Source organism: Cheilinus undulatus, linkage group 5 (assembly GCF_018320785.1).
Source record: "Cheilinus undulatus linkage group 5, ASM1832078v1, whole genome shotgun sequence".
NCBI classification, from domain to species: Eukaryota; Metazoa; Chordata; class Actinopteri; order Labriformes; family Labridae; genus Cheilinus; species Cheilinus undulatus.
Window position 1 is genome coordinate 24,216,685 of NC_054869.1, and position 20,596 is coordinate 24,237,280.

Genomic DNA, 20,596 nt, shown 5'->3' on the forward strand with positions numbered 1-20,596 from the left:
GAGTAAATTTGTTTCAGTAGAAGTTTGTATGGAGCACAGGAAACTATCAAAGGTAGTTAAATAAACACAGTGTTGGCCCCTTATCTATGAGCAGTCCTCACCAAGCTGAGTGGAGGCCTCCACCAGACTCCAGGGCTGACAGCGCCGCTGTCCAATGATCAGGTCCAGCATGTAGGCTTTCAGACCGTCCTGCAGAACCTCATGCAGAGCTGGGCACAGGTACTTCAGGATGAGGTGACCCACGTTTGGACTCACCCAGCTGTTCCCAAGTTTAGCCTGGCAGTACAGAGGAGAGTTGAGAGCAGTTAGAAAGATTGAAAACTAACAGGATGTTTCTGCACTTTCGCCCTCTGGAATAATCCCATGTGAAGGACACATAAATTATTCTTATTGGAATCTGTTTAAATAAACACACAATGTAACAGGAATTCAACTTCCTGACAAAAGACATGCAAGGATAGGGCTTTGGACTGGATGATTTAATCAGTGGTTAGGTTTATCATTAAAGTTCCTTATCATTTTATTGGATCTACATTATCAAAAGAAACAAAATGAACATGATGCAATGGCAGATCAAGTCTCAGAGAGAAGGCAGAAATAAATTTTAAGACTTAATTAAGCTTTTACAATTGAAATTAATCATTACATAAATTAAACCAAGACAAATGTACTATTGACTCAGAAAACAGATGGCTCTATCTGACTGTACAAAGTACCACACAGACAAAGGTTTTATGTTATTAAACAACTCTGCTACACTGTACAGGCATTCATATAGCATTTAAACATTGTTTAACCTTGAATCACATAACTTTTGCTTCTTTAACTTATCCTGACCTCTGAAAATACTGCCACTCCTGTTTATGCTTTTATACTTGGATGATGTATTAAGGTGTGTGAGCAGGAGAGATTTTATGGTAAGAGAAAACAAACATCAGCCTTGACTTGCAGCAGCCAACTCAATGTGAGAAAGTAGTTAGAGGCGCTCCTAAACTTACTGTCTATGCATGTTGCACACATAGTGAAGTAGATCAATAAACACTGTCATTCTCACTGACCAAATCCACCCCTACCTTCACATCTGGGTCTCGACTGGTGCCAAAGTGTGCCACGATTAGATCCACGGCTGTGTTCACAGCTTTCACCAAACCTGCCAGATTTAAAAAAAGAAGAATGCAGAAATAGTTTAGTAATATCCTTTATAGCTACAAGTACCAGTGTTTTGTTTTTTTGTTTTTTTTTTTTACTGTGAATGCAACCTAAAATTTTTCCTTCTGTATTATTTCAAGGAATAATTCAGCTTGACTATTTTCTGCTCATTTCCTCCACTTTGTGTGGTTCATATTGTCTAACATATTGTGAAATTTTTATTGTAGGGATAGCTCCTTGAGAGGAATTATTTTGTTTTCAAAGGGGGTCCCATATAGCTGGGACTGTCCTCATGTGCATACAGTACTTGCTTTCGGTGTCTGCTGAAATAAATCCTGAATATCAAAGGTGGTAAGATTATAAACAATATGAATATCAATTCATTTTTTCTTCATGAACTTTACTAATTGTTCATTCAGTTACACTAACTTAACAACACATCTAAGGGTCACAACCTTTCTGAAACAGAGGTGAAGCAAAGGCTCAGTGAATGTATTTCCTGTTTAAGTGTATTCCAGCAGTGAAACTGTTTGTCCACACTGGGAGATAAACCTCCCCTCTCATTATTTGACACCCTGCTGCTTCAAGAAGAGGATTTGAATTACTCTCCACACTGTCAAGTAGCCTTTCTGCAGTGAGAGGCACTTGATTAAACCACCTCTCAACATCTTTTCAGTCCTTGCTCTTCACAACAACAACAGTAGCCCACAGGCTCTGGAAATGGGATCCTATAATTGACTATTTAGGATTTATATTGGAGTCTGTGGACATTGTAGAACAGTAGTTGTCTGAAATGGTTTTAAGCTTTTATAGATCAAAACAGAAATCATGTTTTTGTCACTGATAGATTTTTAAGACTTCTATTTATAAGAACAAAGTAATAAGGGATGCAGTCTGTGAAACCAAGGGGATTTTCTGTTTTAAAGAGGAAAATAAAGTCTGTGAAAAGTCAGGCCCAAAAAGAGATGCAAAGAGACTGGATAAGAAGAGAAACCTCGCAACAAATCATCTCAATAAGTCTGAAGGAACCAAAACACACAACTTTAAATTAGTTAATTTTTTCTGACATAATTTCTGCAGGCAACAGGACAATAACTAAATGTCATCATGGCCCTGTTTTATAATTTGCTGTGGAGAGACTAAAGAGGACTACAGTGAATATCTAAATCTGCTTATATTTTTTCATATGTCAACAGATGACTACAAATCTTCAGGTGTTTCTTTTGTCTCATCTTTACCGGTGGAATGTACATTTCTGCATTTCTGCAGTCAACAGTTTGAGAAAGGAACCAAAATAACTGATCTGTAACATCCTACTTTTTAGGCATCCTTAGGTTTGGGCCAAAGAGTACCTATCTGACCCTAAAGGGTGAAGTTCGACTGACTGCAGTGCACTGATTTGTCATTTCCTGAATTGCCACTTCCTGTGCCACTGCTGTGATAATAGATAACACAGTAAGCACCATGTTTAAATACTGCATGGATTTTGAAAGGGTAATTTCAAGGGTGTTAGACCCCTACCTACCAAGTAGGCATCAACCAAAGCATACAGTACTTAAGCAAATGCACATAACACTTTTCTATTTCAATAAATGCTTCTTTTTGCCAAGTCTGAGACACCTTGTTTCTCTTGTGACTGACTTCTCATTCAAAATGTCATGTGATAAAAACCCTAACTCCATTGGTCTGGAGAGCACAACCAAGTAATGTCTTATTACATTCTCGACCTAAATTTATCTTTTCTACACCGACATGAGTGCTTATAATAAATGTAAAACTTAAATCTAAAAAAAGAAAACGGATATTCTTAAGGAAAATTCTGTCAAAAGAAGGTACTAGAAGTATATTGTTTTTAGACAAAAACTGAAACTAGAACAATTTTTCTATATTTTAACGCTTTTAATGAAGTAATTAGGTTATTGAGTTCATAACAAGATTTCTGGAAATGTTATATAATCATCATAAGACTCAAAAATCTCTACAAACACTATAGTGAGGCTAACAAACAGCACTGAACAAACCCAGAGCTTCAACAGGAAACCATGTCCACATTTGCTCAATCCGCAATTAAATATTTAGAGACTTCCCACTGATTTCCACCATTACTGTCCCAAATGCAGCACACTAACACAATCACACAAACAGGGCCTCACCTCTCTTCTGTGTCAGGTCCACAGAGATGTGTGACTGTGATGAAGAACAGGAGGAGGAGGAGGTTGAAGCATCAGGAGAGAGGCAGAACTCCTCTGGAGGTTTCTCAGTCAGGGAGAAATAGTCCGGTAGGAAGTCGCTGTAGCTTTGCTGTAACTTCGCTGATTGGCTGACTCCTAAGAAACACATAGAAACACACAAACATGACGATGTTTTCTTCGTACCTTGAACTCCTTACAGAGTACAACAACTTTAAGTAGAACAATCTAGATTTTCTATAATTCTGCTTTTGTTCTAACTGTTTGAGTGAAACTCTGAGCACCATTTAGCCGTGCCAGTGTGTTGCTGGAGAGGGCAGAGGGGAAGTCGAACACATTCCGTCGGGCAGGTCTTGGTCCCCCACCCCTCCGAGGTTCCAGGCTCCCAGGGAGGGATCCTGGTCCTGCAGAAGAGTGGACCCCTGAGACCCTCTCCACTCCCAGAGGGTTTCGACGTCTGTACTCTCTCCATTTGAGCGCCTGGGGAGAGAGGTGGTTTGCTGTTGGGGAGTGGGATGTTGGGGTTATCATGGAGGAGTGGGTGGTTGAGTAAGGGTTAAAAGAAAAATATTGGAGCAAATCAGGAAGAAAAAGGTGAAGGGAGGGCAGATGTAGGTTTGATTTCATGCATGAAGGGAGAGAGAAAGAGGAGAAGAGCTTAGCTTGTTGAAAAGAGTACATAAGCACTGAATGATTGAAAAAAAAAAAAAAAAAGAGCAGCTGTCACAACCCTGGCAGCCTAATTTCTGTCTAGATTACTTGATTCTTTGGACTCGTGTGCATGGTGAGTGGACGGACAGAAAAGATGGACTGATTTAGAGTCAGACTAAATCTGCCCACTATGTATTGAAACAAGTGATTTCAAAGCAGAGGCTTCTACTGAATTAATCCTATACAGCAACTTAAACTGTGAGTTTTCTATCCTAAAACTCAGAGTTGAAACATTTCAGTTCCTTAAAGGTTTTTACAGTGCAGTATTCACACGGAAACATTTTGGCACAAGGCTTTCAGTACAGTACAGACATGTACTGATCTAAATACACCATGGGATGAATGTTTAGACCAGGGGTGTCCAAACTATGGCGCAGGTGCCAAATGTGGCCTGAACCAAATTCTAAAACATAAATGAAAAATGGGGGCTCGTCCGGGAAGGCAACACAAAACTATACTCATCTGTCAATAAGAAAACACAGAGAAGTTACTGTCTGTGAAGATGCTATGAATTTATTTAGGTTAGTTTATTTGTTAGCCTCATGGCTAGGCAGTGCTACTGTGGTAATTCTGTAAAGAAGCATTTTGACAGGACAACTATTATTGATGTGCTTTGTTGTGACTTAAACTGAGACAACACTGTAAATTCTCTTGTACACGGAATGTCATTCTCATTCTGACCAGGTGTTAACTAGCCATTTAAGCATATCCAATTATAAAACACATCTCTACCTAAATTAGACTGGATTTACTGACTTCAGTGTGCCTTATAACGTGGCCCTCATTGGAAAAAGTTTGGACACCCCTGGTTTAGACCACTATGGCAACCACAACAAACTATAAGCAGGAGCTTGAAGATCCTCTTCCATCAGTAAGATCTCTGCTTGATAAAACTTTGGTTCCAAAGAGAAGTACGACAATGGACAAAGACAAGTGGACCAGACGAAGGTAGTAGACATTACTTAACAGGGACTGGATATATTGCTAATGGCAAAAAAAACCTAATATTTCAGAAGTATTATTTTTTTATCAATATAAAAAGAAGCCTGAACTGCAAGCAAGCATTCATCCTTATGTATTATCTTATGCCATTTTCTGTATTAACAAGTTCTTTTTTGAGATCGCAACTTATCTCAATATCTTGTGATAATTTCTTTTCATTTCTTGAGATCTCTAGAAAACAACCAAAAATCATATTCCCATGGGCAAAAGAGTAAAATAAAATGTATGCTAGCAATAGCATATCCTATCAGGGCTCCTGTAACGGCACAGTTTTTCAACATGCTTGTTTTGGCTGTCTTTTTGTTCAGTCATTTGTTTTGTTCCATTTCAGACCCAAACTGCAACATTCTGCATTTAAAAACATTCAAGTAATAGAAATTGCTTGGAAATTTGGGTTGTAATACCTGCTTTAGCAGGTGATGGTTGGTGCTGATACAAAACCAGCTAAGAATCACTGCTTTAGGCAATATGTAGTTTTTAAGTTCCCAATGAAGAAAAAGTTCAATGTTTTACGTTTCTTTCCTTTAACGTACCAAAAACACACCAAAGTGTTTTGGGAATGTTGGGAATTATGAAGTCTTGTTTTCACCAAGTAATGTAGAGAATATTTCTGTGACTTCACAGTCTTCTCCCCCTTTGAAAGGAGAGGAAGAATTGCATTTAACATGTTTAATTTAACCCCTAAGAACTAAAAAGATTTCAAAAATTTTTTGTGAATCTAATAATTTTTTGTTGCCATGTACACTGGAAAATATCAGGTAAACTTAAAGAAATAGGTATTAAAATCTGATGAAGTTGTACAGATTTTTTATAGAATCTCTAGATTACTTTGGAGCCTACCATTGTGTGTCCTTGCTCCAGGTCCTTTGCCTCCCTCCATATGATTTCCGGAGTCCAGACAACCCAATGGACTCAGAGTGTCGCCATGGAGAGCAGGTATACTGGGCAGAGCTCCACGATGGAAACAGTGTCCCTGCACAGCCGGAAGCATCGGAGGCACCACCCCTCTCTTCATCCCCAGAGATGGAGGTGGCGGAGTAGACAGTAAAGGCGCCGAACCCCCTCCCTGTTTCCCTTTAGATGGGGTGTGCAATGGTCCAAGTCCTGCTGAAAGCGGGCAGGAGAGGCTGTGCGGTGGCTGGGGGCTTGGGGTGCAGGTGGAGCAGGTACCAGAGCTGGTTGTCCCTTGGAGACGAACCGGGGAGTAGCTCCCGAGAGGCGAAGGTCTAACTGAGCCAGGTGGAGGGCCTGCTGTAGCCAGAGTCCCCTGGTACCTGTGGACATTATCAGCTGCATCCTCGCCGCCCTCCACCAGTGGAACCCCGGAGTCAGAGCCTGAGCCAGAGCTGGAGTGAGCCTGCATCCCTGAGACGTAGCCCGTCAGGATGGGCAGAAGGGGCTTGGGCTGAGGGGGCTTAGGGGCAAACTGGTGGTGGAAGGTGAAGGGCTGGATTGGGAGAGTAGTGGGCCGCTGGTCTTTTCTGTAGCGGACCACTGCTGGCCGGCTATCGGAGGAACTAGAGAGACCACCTTGGTGAGAAAGAGAGTGACAGCAGGGATGGAGGGAGGATAGAAGAGTGTAGAGAAACAAAAGTTATGGTCAGTTTATCACAGTGCAGAAACATCAGAATTGAGGGTTAGGGGAGTCAATAATGGCTTTTATTTCTAACAGTTTTTCTTTTATCATCAGAATTTAATCTTAAAAAACATTTCAGTAAAACATAATACAATAAAGCAGCACCACAAACAACTGACTCCATGTCAATGCCAAAGAAAAAGCAGTGACTCTTTAAAAAAGTTGGAAGTTTACGGACCTCAATTAACTAATTGAAGAAAGTTGGTGTCCTGATAAATAAAAAAATGTGCTCAATAGATAATAATGACACCAGATGGCCCATGTTAATGGGAGGTGCAGGTTAAAGTCCCGCCTGTGGCTCCTTTCCTGCATGTCATTCTCCACTCTCTCATTACTGTTTCTGACTGTACCCACTGTCCTCTTCTATAAATAAAGGCATAAAAAGCCCAAAACCAAATCTTTATTAAGACGACAAGAGGGCCTAAAAAAAAATGGAAAAATCTAATAGGATTCATATTTTTCCAGGTGATGTTTTCTTTTACAGTCTTTTTTCCTCTTTTGTCTTCCTATTGGTTCTTTTTAGGTATCTATGCTTACAAAATGTGGTTTATTTTACCCTCAGAGTTGTGCATTCCAATTTGTTTTTATTGGATAAGAGACAGACAATGTCACAAAACATAAAATCAAAGAAGTGATAATTGTGAAAAGTAACCTGCTGTGGGTGAAATAAATATACATATAAAAAGTTATAAAGAAGAACTAAACAGGAAGAAAAAGGGGCTAAAAAGGCACTATGTTCGGGTAATGGTGGGTGGTAAACCTTCACACGGTATCATTTCAGCTGTGGAGTGGATTTTAGTAATACTGTCATCATCTGTTTAAACGCATGTGTTGTGTTGCAGTGTTTGGCATAACCAAAGCCACCATTAGCATAGCAGAGCGACGTGTGACAGACAACAGCTTAATCTGAATCCAGTCATCAGCATGTTTCACTCTGACACAAAAGAGCAGCCAGGTAGTGAGCAAAACGTCTACCGTTTGTGTCAGTGTAATGACTGTGAAGCACAGTGATGAGTTAAAATTTGTTCTTTCCTCTTCAAGATTAATGTGTTTGATAACAGCAACATACAGTGAGTGTACTTGCTCTGCACAGCGACTCTGTCGACCTCTGGGGCTTCAACACAAGCTGTGTACTGGTATGACAGTGATTCATATAGTAATGGCTGTGGCTGTGCTTAAGGTGTGATGACTCGCTTGTGTAAAGCCTGTGATGATTCAAAGAAGCAGGCTGTGGCGTTAAGAAAGGTTGGTAATGCAGCTGTAAACACAGTGGCTCTGTACAGCACCTCTGCTAAGTTAAATCAGTGATAAACATGCTATTTCAAACAACTTCTTCACAATAAAGGTCTGTAGTCGTTATGTTACTCGAGGGCTTTAATTGTGAAAAACAACACATCAGGAAATGTGGTGTTTTCAGTAACAGCTTGACATGCCTCAGTAGGAGAGAAATGAAATTTAAAACAGGTTCAGTTACGAGGAAGTGAACTTTAGTGATCTTATGCTCAGAAATAAATTGAGCACGTCATCACAGACTTGTTTTAGGGGAGAAGGGGGGATGTTACAACCGACTACACATTTAAATGCATTATCTCTTTTAATTTGTAATTCCGCAATATAATACCATTACCACAAAGGACAAAAAAACTACCGATATGAATTTCAGGGCCGATCAGATGCACCATGTACAGAGTCAGTTGCAATTGACACGGGCAGACTGGGTTAAAAGTATACCTCTGTTCCCCACTCTCCCTTCCGTTTTTGGGACTATCCACTTTAAAAAGCTAAAAAAATCCCAGTAAAATGTCGTATTCAAAGCTAAATATGGGGAACAGTGCATGATTTCCATCAACTTAGAGGGAACAGTGTATTTGTATTTAATATGCTAACTGCTTTTTGAAATTCAAACTAATAAAATGTTAATAAACTCAGGAAATAATTCATCACAATCTTAAAGTGACTTTTATATTGCTTTGTCTGAGCCATTAGTCAAAACCAAAACATTCAGAGACTAAAACAAAACAAAGTGTTCACAATAATGAAACAGGAACCAGCAAGTAAATAAAGAAGTAAATAATCATAATTGATGATAGTTGTACTAATGAAATCACTGATCAATAATCCTTTCTGTAGCAGTCTGAACATGGAGGTTAGATTCAAAATGAAAATACAGACTAACAGAAAACTGCCCAGTCATGAGTCACAGAGCCCTTATCACAGACAACCATGCCACTGTTAGACATTGCTCTGAGGTTCACGTGCACACAAACATACCCTATCATCAGACAAACACATACAGAACAGACCTACAGGCACTGCATCAGGAGAGACACCAGCGAGGAGGAGAAGCCTTTTTCTGCACTTCTTCTCAGCCACTGAGTCAGAAATCTGTGCGTGTTTCTCTCCCTTTGTGTGTGTCAAGTGTGCCTGTATATGGGTGTGTTGTGTGTTGTTCGTTCTATGTGTGTGTTCTAAGATCCAGTGCGGTGTATAGCAGATGAAGCGTGTGTGACGTTGACTCTGTTGCGCAAGCTGTTTGTCACCCTAGGGCCGGCCCACCGCTGCCACCTGAGATGGCTGCAGTGCCGCCTCTCAACCACAGAGGGCGACGTTGAACTGCAGTGGAAACACAATGAAGGAAGGACGAAGACTACACACCCAGCAGGCCTGAGCTCACATGGGGATGGAAGACAGCCCTTCTCTGTCTCTCCTCCAACTGCTCTGTCATCACTCTAATTGCATTTTTTTCTTCCTCTCTTCCTTCCTTTCTCAATCTCCCCTCCCTCTCATCAGCTCCTCTCCTCTCTTTCTAAAATGAATCCATTAGAAGGCCAGATCCTTTCCTTTGCAGCTTCAGCGTCATGTTAGCATCATTAGCGAGCATGCTGCTTCCCAAAGGCTGTCAAAGAGGCCTGTATGCTGCAGTGAAACAACGCAGCTGAGTGAAGTGATGTCTGATGAATAATAGATATGAAGTGATGCTGCACAGCCTCTCATTAACATCTTAAACCATCACAGGCTGTATGAGGAGTGGCAGAGAAAAGAGCATGTTTTTGAGCTATGTGAAGACATCTCCTATTCTTAGGGAAGACTTATTCCTCATTTATTACCCTTTTATTTTAGTCTTTTCCACATCCCACAAAGCTGCTTCTTTATATAAAGTGCCACCATAATATTCACCTTAATGATGCCTTTGCAATGGCATTTGAATATTTGAAGTGTAACACTGAAAACCAACACTGACTGCTACCAAAACACCATCAAAACGTTATGTGTCAGGCTGGCAGTCATATTGTAGTACCAGGATGGTCACTGTATCACTTACAGTTTCGTGTTCTTTGACTGAATTTCTGTCACAGCATTTTGCCATGAGTAATCATGATACCACTAAGTGTAAATCCAATTCTTTTTTTTTTAAATACAGCTACCATGATCCATACTCACATGTACTTTTCTATACAGTTGAATCATGTTTATTCATCTTAAAATGACAGTCAGAGTCCAAGGCAGGTAAATATGATGTCCCCACATTTAAAAATACCTACGATATCCCTAGATTGTCATCATGAATAAAACATCTGTTGTGTAATGTGCTGTTTTTACAATAAATGTGTGGAGACTGTGTGGCCATTTTCAGGCAGCTACACTGCCTGTGTTAGAAGATGGTCTAAAATTAATCACAGAACTCCTACAAAAGATGTAGGCCTATTGTCAAACAGACAATCCGTCTAAATAGGATGCAGTATTTAGATGTGTTGTAAGATGCTGTTTTCAGAGGTGGAACTACTATTGTACTAAAGTGCAGTTACTCTGCTTACAGTGTACTTCAGTGCAAGTAAAAATACTGCACTGAGTAGCTACTAAAGAACTGTACAGTAAAATCCAACCTTACTGGCAAGAAGAACAAGAGAATAGATACCCAACCAGGTTGTGTGGGTAAAGTCACACCTCTATAATAAAGTAAAATACACAGCAAAATGACAGTGTTTAATAAAATCATATAGAGTTAAATTAAACACTTTAAAAGTGTTTGTATTGGTCCACACTACATAGTAACAGTATAGTTAAACTACTCCTTTAAAATGTTAAATATTTTACAATATGACAGAGTTGCAGTAACTCTTGAAAATCTGTGGTAAGGTGGGTCTCCTCTGGCAATAACAAAGCCGAGAGCCAAGGCCATGCATAATAATGCACTGTGTCCTATGGGAGCACCTAAAGCCACAGGTTGGGAGCTCAGTGGATAACTCACTTATGGTACAAATGTATCTCACATCGAAAACAACAACAATCCACCAGAAACATAAGCAAAAGAACCCCATCAGGGATCACTGTATAACACTGGTGCATCAACAGTGTCAAATAACAAATAACTCCAACACAAAATGGAGTAAAAATCAACTCTGGTTAACCCTGAGTTATTTACGCCAGTTTTTGCTGTGTACAGCAGCTGGTTTGGGCTGTAATGTGGAATCAGTCTTACTTTATGTTACTGTGTAGTCAACAGAGGCAGAAAAAGTACAAGAGTATTGAACCCAAGTAAAAGTGCAGTTGGTCTGGTATAAAGGTACTTAAGTAGAAGCAAAAGTTCTATCAAAATGTACTCAAAAAGTACCAAAAATCTACTCATTATAGTAACATGAGAAAAAGTAATTAGTTACTTTCCACCCCTGGTTGTTTTAAATCATGTGGCTATAATACTGTATACCGCGATGGTATAATATTGTAATAAGCTGGATTCACTTTGTCATTTTCTAAGCTATATCTTTTAATCTGAGAAAGATTCCAGATGTCCAAAACATATTTAGCACTCTCCGTAGGACAACGTGACCTCCCCAGTCCCAAGTCCTGTTATTGCAGAACCCAGTTACAGTAATGCTACATTACGGTTCAGTCTGGGTGGTCACTACTGACTTTAAGACTCTCTTTCCAGTGATTATTACACCAGACATGTAATTTCCAAGCACCTTTTGAAGACAGCAGTAAAAATGAGAAATATTCTGCAGGAATGGTTAATATGGTGGTTTTGGTCTACAGAGTTCAAGTTTTATTTCAAGCTGTACGGTGAAAGGTGAGAATGCATGTCTACATTCCTGCATACTGACCCACATAATGTCCACACTGTATGGCTATGTCATAACTGGGTTAAAGGTTACATTCATATTGAAAGATAGGAAAGGTAAAACACTAATGCATAATCCCTAAAGAAAGTCCATTTAATATGAGAAAGAAAACTGTTTGCCAATAAAATTGCTGATAATTGTAATCTTTTAGTAAAAGTGTACATCCACATGAAATGTCCTTTTTTCTGGAAATTTGATCTGTTCTGAAACACAACTTCTCTGAAAATGAAACCTTAAAAGCTGTCATCTACTGATTAAGCCAATCTCCATTTTACCTGTTCTGTCTACATAACCAGTTTAAGAAGCCAGCAGAGGTAGTCTGTTAATTCAGCATGTCAAAATAACATCATTAGAAATTTCTACAGAGGAGATCTAGTTTGAGAAAGTGATTATGGAAGCTCCAGTCAGTATAAAAAGGGACAGCTGGAGCTTTATGGGGCATTCCTCTTCTGGTACACTCACTTATTACAGTCCTGGTCTCATTCCAAAAGAATTTCAAACACTCGCTGTTTATGTGTGTGTGTTTATCCAACCAAACACACACAGCAGGCAGCTGAAACTGAGCTTCATACTGTGATGGAGTGTCTGTTGTGAGCTAAAGTAAACTCGCATGTACAATATCCATAAAATAAGTCTGCTGAATGATGATATTTTTCATTAAACAACACTTTAACATTTTCGGGCAATATCGGCAAACACATGAATAACCCCATTGTGTCCACAGGTGGCGCCAAACTCAACACAAACTAAAATTTCCTTACAGTAGTTTTAATATTGTGTCTATTTTGGGCAGGTTTGTCCATGTTTGCCAGACTTCCCTCCATATTGCTGCAGACTAGTTCCTCTATTTATTCTGAACACATGGGAAAATTCTGAATGCATCCCTTTCGAGTATTGTATCATATTTTTCCCAGAAGTGCTACTTAAAATAGTTTTGGTTTATTTCAATAGAGAAAATATATTCTGACAATCCCTCCAGGAACTAAAGTTTTTCATCTGTGTCCTTCTGCAGAGAGGTCAGACAGACACAACTGCTGCAGCTGCTGAGCAGGACAACAGGATGTGGCAGGAATAGAATAATGCCTTTCTCGTTTGTGACTCAGTAGTTAAGTTATCTTGTAACAATCTATTAAACCATGAGCTCAACTGAAGCCATAGCATGTTTCTGTGAAACCCCAGCAAGTAAATAGTTAGCTGAGAGAGAGGTAACACCATTTTGTCCATCACCACATAGGAGTTTGTGTAACTTTCCTGACCTTCACTTGTTTCTGGGATGACTCAGGCCTACGGGCTCACTGAACACACATAAATGCAGATATGCAAACACAAAGTCAGCATGCTGATGCAGAGCTCATCAGGGGGGGTGTTGCACCTTTATCGCCTATCTAACTTGATTGATATTCAAAACATGTTCGGCCCACATCGAGTCTTTCTCACATCATTCTCTCTAAGGCTGAGGATACACGCTCTAAGGCACTCTGTTTGAAGCACATATACATGCTGGCATCAGGAGATTTTCTGACATGCATAATGGAAGTCTAGAAAGGCCGAAATAAACAAAAACGTGTACAAATGGAACAAAAACATCTCCACAGTGTGAAACTTTTTCTACACTGTGGAAATGTTTCTGTGCTTCTGAAGATGTAATGAGGATTCAAACTGATAATTCAAATGACTAGTCTGGCTTTCTCAGTTAATCTGCTGACTATCAATAAGATTGTGATTTTTGCAACAGTACAAGGTAAATATCTGCAGAGAGATCATCATCTAATTTAACAGAAATCAAAGCCAGGCTTTGCAAAGCGTGATTGGCTAAAATCTCTGTTTTGTCAGGAAAAATTACAAAAAGCATGCAGGCACTTACATTTTTCCTACTGACATCTCACTTATTAGCTGCATCCACCTTTGTTTTCTTCAATGCTCTTTATTGGCAAAGATGCTAAAAAGAAATTAAGCTCCAACATCTTTTTCTGGTAGTGGTTTCTCCCACCATAGAGCACTGTTTTTAAGATTCTTATAAAAGGAGGAACCTTTTTTGTAATAGAGATAATGGAGGGTCCAGTAATTACCCCCACTGTAGATGAACAAAAGAATGTGTAAAACGTGGACGTAATCCAAGTAACATTATTCACTGGTTTCTGCTGAAGCTTAATGATGGTGGTCCCCTGATTGGAAATGCTAACTCCTTATAACTTTCAAATCTCAGGTCTCCAAGCGAACAGCTACAATGTGCCCACCTATCAATCACAACAGTCTCCCCTATTTTTGTAAGGCTTTACAGCTTTATGGCTCAATATTATCAGAACAGATGTGTTATTAAAAGTTTTAACCTCCTGCAGAGTGTCAATAAAGTTATTATAGTGATTCCATCTTTTTAACCAGCTGTAAACATGTTAATGTCTGCTGTAAAAATGGGAAATATAATTCAAGTGTTAATGGGGCTTTAGGCCTCTGGTGCCAGCCTCAAGCGGACATAAAAGGAACTGCATGTTTTCCACTTTCTCATTGGCTTTGTTTTCAACTTTGATGGTTGCTGCTTGAGCTGAAATTAACAGAGTAATATCAGTAGTCTTTAAGACCTTGGACCTTAGTGGTCCAGCTGCCAAACTTTAGTCAACTATCAATGTCATGCCTACATTTGTTTCAGAAACACAAGAAGGTAACTCTATGTTCTGTATCAACACTGGTACACATGTGCACAGGGTTACTTTATAAGATCAGTCATAGAACATCTGTCACTGCTAGTAGAAGTTAACCAATAATAAATGAGATTAAGCAGTGTTAAAGTAGTGAAATACCTTCAGCCTTAGCTCTGCTCTCCCTTGCTCCCTCCAGCTGTCGCTCAATGCTTCCATGACTGTAACACCTAGTGAAGGGTACAGGTGACAGGTCATGACTGTCAGCCTCCACATGCTGCTCAAGGATTGGAGAGAAATCCACAGAGGAGTGAGAGTGGGTGGAATACGTGGAAGAGAAGGGGTCTGCAACTGTTTTCATTGAAGGCGACCCCCCAGTGCCTCCGTTTCTCCGCTTGCTCCTTGCAATCTCTGCAAAGGAAGTGACTCGTGGTGGAGGAGGTGGAGTCTGGGCGGCGTTCTCGCTGAGCCTGACAGGGCAGCTCAACATCCGCTCCAGAGAGCCAAGTCGAGGTGATGGAGACTTGTCCAGGTTGCGGTCGTAGCTACGAGAACGAGGGCGGCCTCCTGATGAGGTCCCGCCTCCAATAACACCCCTGGTGACCATGGGTGGGGAGACATTAACGTACACCTGGCCTTCAATCATAGCTGGAGCAGCTTCAGCTCCACCAGCTGCCTGCTGATTCTTCCTCTTCTTTTCTTCCTCCTCGTCCTCCTCTCCATCAACATCATCATCATCACGCTGAATGAAGAGAAATACAAAGAAAGAACACAACAGAGCAGTCAGATTTCCTAAACTAAGGATTGTTCAAGGGAACAAATTCACAACAAACCAGATGCCTCAACTGCCTTCACACAGCATTTAATCTTTGACACAGTGACTCTGTTTCTGACTCGTAGTAATGGCCCTGAGCTTAACATAACTACCAAAATAATCCTCAGACACCACTTGTGTCAAGATGGAGGCTGGATCTAATTTAAGACGGTCAGACTCATTCCAGTGCCATGGCTATTTGGAACCAAGTGTCACAGGGCCCTCAGTTTGATTTATTCTATGATGTTTAGTTTCATTAGTGCTTTCCCTGCCAAACTGCTTTCTCCACATGCTGTTTGATTTATTCAAATTTTCTTGACTTAACTGTTTGACTTTTGATAGTATCTCAAAAGTGAGGATTGTGATGATGATTTTTGATTGTCACTACTTAAGATTAATCAATTATATGTGGCATTTTCATGCTTTCTGCACCTTCCTTTATTCTTTGTCTGAATCTCCCCTTGCTCTATTTCTTCACCTGCCTTTTCTTCTTTTCATTTTCCACTCCTTGCTTTCTGTATCTCTATCTTCTCTCTTTCTGTTTTTCCCTTTAACCATTTTTGAGACCAACATCGCTTTAGCTGATGACTGTTTACCACGAGTTTTGTTCAGAGCAGTGTTGATTTTGACAGCTATTTTTAATTTTTGTCTCAGTCTTAGTCTTCGGATTAAATGCTTTTTAGTTTTAGTCACATTTTAGTCATTTTTACCCTTTATAGTTTTAGTCGATGAAAACTCAAAAACACTTTAGCCTAGTTTTAGTCCATAAAAAGTCCTCACATTTTAGTCTTAACTTGTAGTCCAGGCATTTATTCTCTTGCCTAAATCTGGTACCAAATCTTTGCCCAGTATGGGCTTTGCACATGTATGAGAATAACACAGCAGTGTGCAGGAAAAATGATCAGCTGTTTGTGTCTTGGGCTACTCGTCATAAGGGCAAGCCGCTATCTCGTCAGAGGCTACCTCACTGGATCGTGGAAGGCATCTTTCTGGCCTACCATGTTAGGGGCCTGCAGCCCCCTCAAGGCCTGAGGGCCCATTCCACTAGGAGCATGGCCACCTCTTGGGCTCTGTTTAGAGGTGTCTCAGTGCAGGACATATGTGATGCTGCGAGCTGGGTGTCGCCTCATACCTTTGTCAGATTCTACAGACTGGATGTTTCAGGGCCATCTGTGGCACAATCAGTGCTGGAGACAGTCGCACCTGGGTCACTTTGAGAACTGGTGCTAAGTCTGTAATATTTTATGGCTTCGGGATGCTCATGCAATCCGGGAGTTGTCTATATCTCCCATAGTGAAACACCGAACGAAGTTAGAAAAAGAACTTTGGGTTACTTACGTAATCCCTGGTTCTTTGATAACAGAGTGAGGTGTTTCACCTTCACATCCCTCCTTGCATAGGCACGGTAAGAAACCTGCCTAGAATGATTTGACAGAGGTGGGTCGACTGTGATAGTATGAGGGGGCGTGCCCCTAGCACAGTCCGACCTGTCTGTCAGAGACAGACGTTGTGTCATTGGAGCTTCCAAATAGGTCATGCCTAAGCAATTCCCACAGTGAAACACCTCACTCTGTTATCAAAGAACCAGGGATTACGTCAAGTAAACCAAAGTTTTTTCTTTGGTGACTGTTGCTTAGTATTGAGCTCATAGTGGATAAATGTTTGGTCTTTTTTATAAATAACACAACTGCCCTCCTTGAAAAGTGTCTTGAAATAACTTTGTTTATGAATTGGCACAATACAAATTAAGATTAACTTTTTGATTGATTCAACAGGCCTGTCTAAAATAATGACCATTCAGTCACTGGGAGAAAAAGCATGAAAAACAATCTCAAATATACTGTCATAGCACAGATTTTTTTATTTTATTGAAATTGCTTTTAATTCCAGTGACTTTTTATTAAGAGTTTTCTGGCTGTTGTTTGCTCCTCTTATGTGTTTTATTGTACTTTTGATGCCATATAATAAAAAAAATCCTACAGAGGAGAAAAGCTTGAAGCATTGCACAACAAAACCATTTTCTGGTGACTAAGGGTACAAACTCCTCACTTGCTGCCATTGTGGAATCATACATAGAAAGAATGTTGGCATCATTATGAACTGTAGAGCTCAATAAAGCATTGGTCCCTCTATTCCATAATCACTAATTAATTAAATTTAATTAAATTAATTGAAACCATTTGATCTATGAGCTCTACAAACAGTAATGAAGGCTTTGACTACTGGATACTCTTGAAAAGAGATGATGAATTGTTTAAACCACTGAAGTACGATTTTCCACTCACCTTAGGTGATTCTTTATTTTCCTCTTCCTCCTCCATCCCCACCTCATCAGCCTGCTGCCTGAACAGGAAGTATTCACTTGGCTGTGTGGGGGTCGGGCTTCCTTTGCTGTTCTCATCGGAGCAGCTGTTGACCGAGGAGCCTGCAGGACTTGGGGAGGACTGTGACGACAGGTCACAGGTCACCAATTTGTAATAGTTCTGGGTGGCGACAACGAGGCGTGCCTGACTCTGCAGACAGGACGCCAGGTCTCCAGATGAACCAGAGTGCGGAGGGTGGAAAGAGTTGCAGTTGGCATCAAGGTCGAGAGCCCCTTGGTGCTCCACGGCACAGGAGCAGGTGGAGGAGGTGGATAGGTGGGGTTCTCTGAGTTGAGGGAAGTTGCTGTCAGTGCAGGAGGGCTGTTGCTGTAATATCGGAGGTTCAGTTGGGGAAGTGTGGAGGTCCAAGTAGAAAGCCCCTCTGGTTGAGTCATGTTGGTTTCCATGAGGATCGGAAACAGACGAGGTGCAGGAGCGGTCAGTGGAGCTGTTGAGGTTGGTCTGCCCAGATACAGGAGGTTTCTCTGGGATGTCATTGTTCATCTTGTTGTAGATTGCGCTGAAATTTACCAGCACACCATCTGAGCTATTGCAGGACGAGTCACTGCCGTATCCCTGCTGGCACTCTGAGAACGGCTCAGAGAAGCCTTCTGGGAAGTGCTGGGGGTAGTTCTGAGAGAGCACGCAACAGGAGCAGTGCTGTGTGGAGGAGCTGGATGAGTAGGATCCTGTCTTACTACTTCGCCCACATCTCATTGGGTGATCTTCATCTTCTTCATCATCATCATCGCCCCAGTCCTGTTCTCCACAATCCATTGACATGTTGGAGCAGCTGCTGCCATGGCGACACTGGCTGTCCAAGCCGAGGATGTCCAGGTCATCTAAGTGGTTTGAGAGATCTGAAACTACACCTCTTAGGGAGTCCCGACTGCTTCCACCCACTGAGCTGTGCAGACGAAAGGGTTCAGAGGAAAAGCCTAGGTTGTGCAGGTGGAAAGGAGCCATCCTGTCATCAAGGCCAGAGTTGGTGTCGCTGTGGAGGTGAAAAGAAGAATCTTCAAGGTAGCCACTGAGGTTGTCCCCATCATCATCCTCATCTTCATCCTCGTCATCTTCAGTATTCAGCAGGAATGGATTGTGGCGTAAAGGATTCCTGTTCCTCGGTTTGGCTCGAGGTAATGTGTGTGCAGTTATCAGCTGATCCTCTGAGTTGCTCGAGGTAAACGATGAGTCATCACTCGCAGTGCTCCCTCCCCTCCCTCCACCTTTCTTTTCTCTCTCTCCACTGAGGGAGGACCAGGGGCTGCTGGAAGTCTGGATCAGACTACTGTAGAGTAAAGCCTCTCTCTGAAGGACGTCTCTCTCGGGGAGGGAAGTAGTGCGGCTCAAACCCAGGTTCTCCGGAGGACTAAAAGGGTTGCTCCTCTTAAGAGAGGCCCCGCAGCCACCCTGACGTCCACTCGTCACCTGGCAGTGCACAAGAGGAATGTGATGCACGATCAGGGTCTCTCCTGACAACTTCGGAGGGCTGTCCATGGTCCAGGAGGGAGGGAAGGAGCAAGGGACTGGGAGCAGGGGGAGGCTCTGTATGGGTGAAGGGAATGGTAGAAGTGGAGTGCACTATGTTCACACTGTGTTTGCTGGGTCGAGCTCTGCAGGACTGCCAGGGACTTGGAAGGAGAGGTCAGGGAAGTCTACGCCATGGTCAGAGTGGTACATCTGTAAAATACAAGACACAAGAAGAAGGGGGAGGTGTTAATGGGTCAGACAAAGTCAACATGCACAGATTCCAGATGCAGGTTTGAGGCTACACAGCTGTGATTTACAAAACAAAAAGAGTAGGATAAGAGTTCGTCTTAAGTCATTTTTCACAACCTCTTATAGGTGGAAAAATAAATAGACATTTTTGCTTTTAATGCATGCAATCTTATTTATTTACTGTGCCTTGTTTTTCCTTTTATTGAGTCACTGTATCTTTGGCACAGGACAATGAAGTCATGGTCACCAAGGAAATGTTTCTAAGTATCTGCAGAAACAATTTCTGAAATCAGCCTGCAAAAGAAAATAGGATAATCTGAAAAAATTAAATAACAGCAGTCAGGGACTTCTGAGGGACAAATTAAGAATTAACAAGCCAAAATTAATGCGGAGAGAACAAGATTTAATAGCCTTCCCTAGTACGGGACAAATTCTAAAACACTGTATCCGAGCTAAAATTCTTCTCACTGAATCTGCTGGTGCAAAGCTTAGATAACCCTGATGAAAACTCTCATTAACAGGGCTAAATTTCTAAGACTTTAGTAAGTGTCCCTAGAGATAAACTATATAAGCTCTCTCTCCTGAATAAGTCTCATTTGTGTGGCAAAAATCCCCATAAAATAAGCTTATCTTTAGCAGCCCCAGTAGCAGAACTGTAGGCTTTTAGTCTGATCTGTACACTGAACACGGTGACTCAGCACCATGTGAATTGGAAACAGTGTGTTCAACACACACACAAAAGCACGCAGCAACAGCTGACTCTTAAACAGAGCTATGATCTCATCCCTGTTCTCATGGTACACCCTAAATGACACAGAAACAGTACTGTACATCAGCTATCTCCCCCAAAATTAATTGAAATACAACTAGAACATTGACAGTCACTGGTTTAATATTCTTCTTCTCGGCTATTAAATGTTTAGATGATCATAGGTTTACATAAAATATATTAAAACTAAGAACCAACATGGGATCTTATTAATCCACAGCTTTACAATTGTTTGGTTGTAGATAATAAAACTCTATCTACTAATTCATCATCCTCCCACTTCAGTACAACAAGGTCTGTATTGATTTAACTTCATTCCACAATGTTAAAGGGCTTACAAACCGTTGTTGTAGATGTCAATACACAACTCTAAGACCAGGTGTACCTTGTTGTAATTATAGCCAGCAATTTGGACAACAGGAAAATAACAGCTTGTCATTGCTGGGGTATTTAGCACTCCTCTTACTTCACAAGTCAGGGTAAATCCT

General features: G+C 41.0%; 1 protein-coding gene across 4 annotated transcripts in view; it reads right to left on the reverse strand.

The window, feature by feature from the left end:
• Positions 1-20,596, reverse strand: part of rusc2 (RUN and SH3 domain containing 2) — a 63,744-nt gene that overhangs the window by 10,435 nt on the left and 32,713 nt on the right. For 3 of the 4 annotated variants that reach the window (XM_041787005.1, XM_041787006.1, XM_041787004.1), the window contains exons 2-8: positions 17,543-19,300; positions 14,606-15,185; positions 5,892-6,581; positions 3,623-3,838; positions 3,303-3,476; positions 1,074-1,150; positions 102-276 (exon numbers count right to left, since the gene is read on the reverse strand). In XM_041787005.1, the coding sequence (XP_041642939.1) occupies positions 102-276; positions 1,074-1,150; positions 3,303-3,476; positions 3,623-3,838; positions 5,892-6,581; positions 14,606-15,185; positions 17,543-19,117 (3,487 nt within the window). In that variant the 5' untranslated portion in view covers positions 19,118-19,300. The remainder of the gene's footprint in view (positions 1-101; positions 277-1,073; positions 1,151-3,302; positions 3,477-3,622; positions 3,839-5,891; positions 6,582-14,605; positions 15,186-17,542; positions 19,301-20,596) is intronic. The other variant, XM_041787007.1, reaches the window with a different exon arrangement.